The 7,695-nt window shown below is 37.9% G+C and overlaps 1 protein-coding gene across 1 annotated transcript in view; it reads left to right on the top strand.

Moving 5' to 3' along the window:
• ITSN1 (intersectin 1 (SH3 domain protein)) overlaps positions 1-7,695 on the top strand; it is a 104,306-nt gene that overhangs the window by 23,386 nt on the left and 73,225 nt on the right. Inside the window, exons 10-13 of the mRNA XM_010156938.1 lie at positions 418-533; positions 4,074-4,336; positions 5,125-5,274; positions 5,487-5,627. Coding sequence (XP_010155240.1) covers positions 418-533; positions 4,074-4,336; positions 5,125-5,274; positions 5,487-5,627 — 670 coding nt within the window. The remainder of the gene's footprint in view (positions 1-417; positions 534-4,073; positions 4,337-5,124; positions 5,275-5,486; positions 5,628-7,695) is intronic.

Raw genomic sequence — 7,695 nt, forward strand, 5'->3', positions numbered from 1 at the left:
CTTCTGACTACAATTTTTTTATTTGTTCTGTGTGGGTCCTGTTTCTAGCTTGACTATAGTGAGTTTTCCCTCTGTCTTTGCAACTTTTGCTGTAGTTTTAAGTTAGCATTTCTCCAGCTTCAGACTGGTCACAAGCAGGAGATCTTGGGGACAGAGACAGGGCTGAATACATCTGTAACTTGCATGATGCTATGAACTTTGAACTAGGTCACTAGTGCGTGCTGCTGGGACTCTGGAGGATACTGTTATCTTAATGGCAGTGGCTGAGTGAAATCCTCTGAGCAACACTGAGAGAACATTAAATATCATTAAGCATTACATCATTACTTTCAATTTATGATTTCATCATTAAATCATAAATATATTTGGCAGGCATAGGTTCTTTTAAGTAACTTGGAATTATTGTTTTACTGACAGAAGAGTACGCTCTGGTAGTGGCATATCTGCTGGAAGTTCAGTATCTGTAGACCAAAGGTTACCAGAAGAACCAGCATTAGAAGAAGAACAGCAGCAACTGGAAAAGAAATTACCAGGTGAGCAAGCAAAAGCAGAGACATACTGTGTACGGTTATCAGAAAGGTGTTACCATCATGTTATGTGCTGTGGAGTTGTAAAGACTTCCTAAGAAATGTTTTCTTTCCACATCAGTTTGTGACATGTTGAGGCATAACCCAAGATGGTGCTTGGTCCAACCAATTCCTGACTGTTGCATGATCCTTTGTGGTAGTGACAATGGAGATACAAACACTTTTCAGGCTGTCTCTTTTCTGTACTCTCAACAGAGGCAGCATTTTGCAGCCCTCTTACAGGACTGCAATGAAAACTTTATACTACCTCCATCTTCTGACTTAGGTGGAGCGTAGTTTGACTTTTGTACTCTTTGAAAGATCACAATATACAGACAGAGACCTGTTTCATTGCGGTTCTATGTGCTTTTTTTTATACAGGCTTTAGCAGCTGTGCTTTTGGGGGAGTGGGGGGTGGGTGGGGAGGAAAAGATAAAGCCTCCTAGGTGCTAAATGGCTAAATGTTAGGAATTGTCTGAACATTTCTGATCATCCTCTGTCGACTTTGTGCTTTCTTTACTTTTGCTGTGTTTTATTCTAAGGTGAGCAGAATGTCACACAGTTGAAGCTGTAGCAATGTGATGGATATATACAGTGCCATAATAATGCTTTACTGGTTTGTTCTATTTTTCTTTTTATTTATTTTTTAACTGAATCCTAACACTGTATTGCCTCTTTGATCACTGCTGAGATCCGAGTCCATGTTTTAGAAGACTTTCTACAGTAATGCGAACATCCTTCCAAAAATCTATTAATCATTTTAGAGCTCATGACTGTGTGTATTTAGTTAGGATTATTTTTATTCCCCATGTACACTACTCTGTATTCATGAACACTGGAATTTCCTCTGCTGCTTCATTGCCAGATCACTCAGCTTTGTGAGGTTCTTCTAAAGCTCTTCACAGTCAGGTTTTTATTTTAATACTGTGACAATCTGGCATCATCTCCAGAAGTTGTTGTGTTACTTTCCAATTTCTTCCAGGTCGTTGTTGCATGCTGAACAGCACAATTGCTAGTAGAGATCTTTGAAGGAGGCTACTGAGAACCTTTCTGTCATTGTGAAAGTTGGCAATTTATTTCACCCCTTAATTCTAATCTTTTAATTGTTTGTTAGTTCCCAAGGACCTTCTGTCTCATTCCATACCAGGTTAGTTCAGGGGATCTGGGTGCGAGCAATTCAGATACAACTCTTGTCCTTGATTTGTATTTTGTAACTAACTGCTGCTGTCAGTCTGCTGGGTAGTTCCTGGCTGTAGGAGGATGAAGGGAGACAGCAGGGACTGCTGAAGGAGACCTCACTGAGGTCTTGCCATGAGATGTTTGGTCACAGGTGAGAGTTGACTCTCCTATATTGGCTCTTTGAGGCCTAAGTGTTACATCTCTGGAATCAGAGGATTTTGGTATGGAGTTTGTAGTGTCAAGAAGATCAACCACTGCACTGCCTTGGCTTAGTTTCTTGATTAGAGTTTGAAATCATCTCAGTATTCTTCTGTTGACCTGACCTTCTTTCTCAACTTGCTTATTGGTACAGTTGGGTCTATTAGACTTGAGAGGCAGCTCTGTCCTGTGTTGGTTCTTCCATGGTATCACATTTAGTCATGTATGCTAACTAATGCTCTGTCTATTGTAGCCTCTGCTACTTTGCCCAGCGTGGGAGTAGACTCGCTTGTCTGTAGCTTTCAGGATCATTATACTGCCTTTTCTTAAAGGCTGGTGTTGCACTTGTCATCTTCTAGTCTTACAGCATTGCTGTTGATTAAAGGGTGGATTGCACAGCACAGCTCGTACTACATGAATTTTTATTTGAACTGTGGATTAGGATTGTATGGGTTTGGCAACCTGTTACTCTTCATTTTTTGGTTTTATTTTTGTTCTGGCGCCATTTCTGGTTTCAGTTAAACAGGAACCAGAGTGTATAAGCCGTTTGCTGTATTTGATGTATAGATTTCTTTTGTAAAGATCGCTTATAGTAGTGAATGCTGTCTTGCTTCTTTATTGCCTTTACTGCATCTGGCTAGGTGGGGTTTGTTTTGTTTGGTGACTTTTTTTTTTTTGAGACATTTGAAAGAGTTTTTATTGTTGGCTTTTGTAACCTTTTTAGAAGCTTTCCCTTAAGCATAGTAACACAAGGCAATATTTCATTTGCTACACATTGTTTTCTTCTGTTCTCGTACTTTTGGATATGCTTTGTTTTGTTATCTCCGGTAGCTATCTTGATTTCGCTGAGTAACCATACTGGGCTGTTGGGCAACCATGTTTAGAAACTGGTGTTTCTTCTTAGTGGTATGTGTTTTCTGAGCCTTGAACATGGTATCTTAACGTCCATGCTGCTTGCAAGCGTTTTGCCCTTCTACCAATTCCTTTTAACCAACTTTCTTGACACAAATCTCTTTACTCTTTTTTTTTTTTCTGTTTTGCTTGGTTTCCTAAATCAGTGGGGTTTATAATCACATCCTCTGTCTTTCAGTCTCTATCTCAACATTCTTTATTAATAATATATTAGCCCAGTGGCTAATTTTAGACAAACTTGACAGACATTAAAGTGGTTATATTTTTCCAAGTTTTATGAAATTTGGTGATTGGCAATATAGTAAAGTGGGCCAAATTTAGATGAGAATTCAACTGGTTCAGCAGATGTCAGGCTAAAAAACACATGGTTAGTGCATGCACACTTTGAAGTATGTGCTATGTCTTGGCTTGCATGCCAAAAATGTACATGTTGGGAGATAAATACAGAATATGGGGTATGGGAATGGGACGTACAGGGTATAAAAAGAAACAGACGGTGAAGTGGAAAGAATAATTTGGGGAAACTGTGAGGGAGGGGCCTAAGAATGTGGAAGAGGGTAATGAGAATCCATAATACTGCAGAAGAATGTCAAGGAACCTGTGCTGGATTTGAGGTCATCCCTTTAAGCCAGTTAGTGATGAGGATGTGAACCTGCAGGGATCTGGAATCCTTTGAGTTTAGCTGCTCAAGAACTTAAACAAGTCATTTCTTTTCCTGACAGTAATAAGTAATCTTATGAGAATATCAAGTTTAAATACATTCTGGTCATTTGCATAATGGCTTTTTGATAATATCATAGCTGAATTCTTTGCTTTACTTGTAGTAATTGCGGTGTTGGTTCTTGTACTACTTCTGTTATCAAATGTATAGAGAAACTCCAGATCCTGTGTCCACAGAAAGGATTAGACAGCGAATGAATTGTCTAAATTATACCCACTTGCTGGGTTTTGTGGAGGAACCTGGAAGACTGAGAAACGGGATCTGAAATTCATACCTTGGTTTCCTAAGGATGTGGGTTTAAGGGGATCTACAATATAAATGCAAATTATAAAACCCAGAATTACTTGTAGAGCTGTATTATTAGCAGTTGAGAGCTGCATCTAGTACTGTTGGGAGGTTGTTTCACTTTGATTCTGCATACGTAGCTTTTTTTTTTTTTTTTTAAAGTCAGTAACAAAGTTTAATTCTCCTTTACCCCATGTTTCCACGCATTAAAGTTACATTTGAAGATAAAAAGCGTGAGAACTTTGAACGTGGCAATCTAGAACTTGAAAAACGGAGGCAGGCTCTCCTGGAACAGCAACGCAAAGAACAAGAGCGTCTAGCACAGCTGGAACGAGCAGAGCAGGAAAGGAAAGAACGTGAGCGGCAGGAGCAAGAGCGTAAAAGACAACTGGAGCTAGAGAAACAACTGGAAAAACAACGGGAATTGGAACGACAGAGAGAAGAGGAAAGGAGGAAAGAAATAGAAAGAAGAGAGGTAACTAATTGGATAAAAGGAAGATGGTTATGTCAGTGGCAGCTGTGTTTTATTAGAACAAAGTGTAATGTGTGCACTAAATATTTTGCTGTCCTTTTTAGTAAGCAAACATTTTAAAAATGAACTTAAATTTCTGGGTTTTTGAAGATAAGGAAAGAGTCAGCTATCTCTTTATTTTTCATGAGGAATGAATTGGTGAGACATTAGATCACAATGTGCTCCTGACCTCTAACTTTAATCATCATCATCTTTGTTAGAGAGAGATGCTTAAATGAATGAAGAAAAACTTAGGGCATTGGTGGCATTCATGGTTTTCCTGTGATGAGTTAATTTATTTAAGGAAACACATACTGGTTAACTTAAAAAGCTGTTATTTTCTCACACTGCCAATTAACGATGGATTCAGTGCAGTAGCATTTGTTGTTTGCAGTGCTGCAGAATGTCTCATGTTGGAGGTTGGAGAGAGACTTCATGCTATCCTGGAGGGTTCTTGAAGTCTTAATGTGAAAGAACTTGTTAAATCAGAAAATTCTGTCTTGGGAAACTGATTAAAATGGATTGATACTCTGTTTAGTCACCTGTCCGCTGCACAATGAAACCCCATTTCACCAGTGCTTTCAAGTGTTCATTTAAACAATAGAAGAGTTTGTGTGCTTAAGGTGAGGCACATATTTAGTCCACAGTTTAGCAGTGTGTTTATATGAATGTTTTACTCACATATTAGAATATGAATATCAGTGATTAGAATAGTTTCTCAAAATAGATCTCTTTTTTTTTTTTTTTTAAAGGCTGCAAAACGGGAGCTTGAGAGACAACGGCAACTTGAGTGGGAACGTAATCGTCGGCAAGAACTACTAAATCAAAGAAACAAAGAACAAGAGGACATAGTTGTTCTGAAGGCAAAGAAGAAGACCTTAGAATTTGAACTGGAAGCTCTAGTAAGTGATCGCATTGCAGATAAAACACACAAGCACAGTAGTGGCTGTGATACTGTGATACGGTCATGGTTATTTTCTATAATTTCAACTTCTGAACATGGACTAAACCCACTTTTTATATCCTGACTTGCATGACAAACCATTCTGGTAAAAAACAGATTGATTTTTTTTTTTTTCTTTTTCCCTCTCTCTCTCTTTCTCTTCTATTAAAGAATGATAAAAAAAATCAGTTGGAAGGAAAGCTTCAGGATATCAGATGTCGGCTGTCTACCCAAAGGCAAGAAATTGAAAGCACAAATAAATCTAGAGAACTGAGAATTGCAGAAATTACCCATTTGCAACAGCAGTTGCAGGTGAGGAAACTTTCTCTAATTTTGTCCTTAGCCTTGCATTTTGACCTCTCCAGCTGCAGCAATATCCTAAGCAAACTTGGCACAGTATACGATGTGTTGTTCCTTGTACATGAGGAATTGTTGTAGGTAAGTTGTCATTCTTTTAAATGAAAGTTCTTCAGACATGTCTAGGAATTGCTTCCTACCCTTGAGAGTGTATCTGTGATTGCTACTTCATCCTCATGGAATCTTCTTCTGGGGAGCAGTAAATAAATAGCTTGGCTGAAGATGTTAGAGTTTTGGGAGATGAGGAAAATGAAATTTTACAGCATGTGTTTTTGTTGGCAGTGATTGCTGTTTTTATGCTGAAAGAAAGAATTGACTTCAGTGAAACGACTTGTTCGTGATGCACTTTTTCTTAATTATAAAATAATGAACTTTCAAAATTGAAGTTACCAGTTAAACCAGTTAGTTCTTGGTCTAACCCTGGCATTCGTCTTTCCTGCTTCTCTAAACTTGTCAAAGGGGGAATTGAGTAAATGTCTGCTTTGAATGAAAGAATATTCTTTGCAATTTGTAAAGGTTTCTAGATGATTTACAGTATTTAACTTAGGGATTTTTCTCTGAATTTTAACCATATAAAATTTTTAATAAATTCTTTGCCAGTCATGGGTGTTCTGAGTGCTTTTCTGCCATTGTGAAGGGGATCTCACACTTGTGAGGGCTCAGGTATAAAACCTGTCTTACAACCTAACCCTACTGTTCCATTTCAACTTTATAAGCATAATTAATATAGTGCATTAATTTGAACAAAACCAGAACTTCAAAGCTCAGTTTTTTTGTTTTATGTATGAGTATTTTTTAATTTTTTTTTTCTCTTCTTTCTTAAAACATCTTCTATTTCTATTGAAGTTTTGTGTCCACTGTTACACCTTTCACAGGACATCATTCTTTTGGCAGCAGCTCATAAAGAGTACAATTTAGGGATCATGTTCTTGCACACTGTTTCTTTCCATTTTCTGCAAACAAGAAATGGTACTAAGGGAAGCTTGTGACATAAACAAGTGCCATAGTTAGTCTTGAAAACACACTTCTATCTCTAATGAAATGCTCCTGTATTGACACTGAAAGTGAAGCCAAATAGCATTGAATCAAGTGTAGTATATTGTTACACTTAACAGTAGTGGCTCCAAGAGACAAAAACCAAAAAAAGGATTTTTGATTTTGAGGTGGGCTTTTTTTTCAGGTTGGCAGCAATAGCTGTGGCTTTGTGGTATTATCTTCTCTCAGGCGATCGTTGTTCTCTACCACTAATATTTCAATCACAATTGTGATCCCAGACGGAACTGACACTATGTAGTAGAAAAGGCCAAATTTTATCCCGGGAGAACTGAAAAGAGTGGCTAGCTTTTTTTTTTTTTTTAAAAAAAAGAAGTGTTTCTTAAATATGGATATCTTCACTTGGAAATATTTTAGTTTAGTACATCTGACACTTGCTATGGGAAGTCGAGTTAATTAAAAGGAGTAATTATTTTTCAACCTATTTCTTAGCTTCAAGATGGAGCTTGATTAAACTTGTGGAAGAAATTGTTATACAATTAATCCTGGATGATGAAATGTTGTTCTAATGACATGCATCTGTGGTATCTGGTAGAGTGGTATTTCCAGGGATCTTCATATGGATCCTGACTTCCAAACACCTTGGCTGCATGAGTTTGAATCATGTTTATACTGTCTGAAGGCCTTCTAGTTACCTGCAGGGATTATTTGCCTCCTTGATGAACACTTTGGCTCCCAACTAATTTGGCTTTCCTCTGAAGCACAGGAAGCAGGGCATGTGGCAGAGACTTAAGATGTGTAGTGGTATCTCTGTTTCTCATACGCCCTCTTGCTCAGGGCGTAGGGTCAGAAGAGAACTTTACCTCATTAGATGGGCAAGGATCTGTGTTTTGATTGCTTCGTTTGCCTTCTACTGCTATATGGGATATTACTGAATTATTAGAAATTTCTTGTATGAAACTTCAGCATTAGCGATGCCATTAATTTCTTTCATCTGTTTCTTCAGTACAGCTGCAGGATGTGGAAGAGC

Source organism: Eurypyga helias, unplaced genomic scaffold, assembly GCF_000690775.1.
Source record: "Eurypyga helias isolate BGI_N326 unplaced genomic scaffold, ASM69077v1 scaffold6150, whole genome shotgun sequence".
NCBI classification, from domain to species: Eukaryota; Metazoa; Chordata; class Aves; order Eurypygiformes; family Eurypygidae; genus Eurypyga; species Eurypyga helias.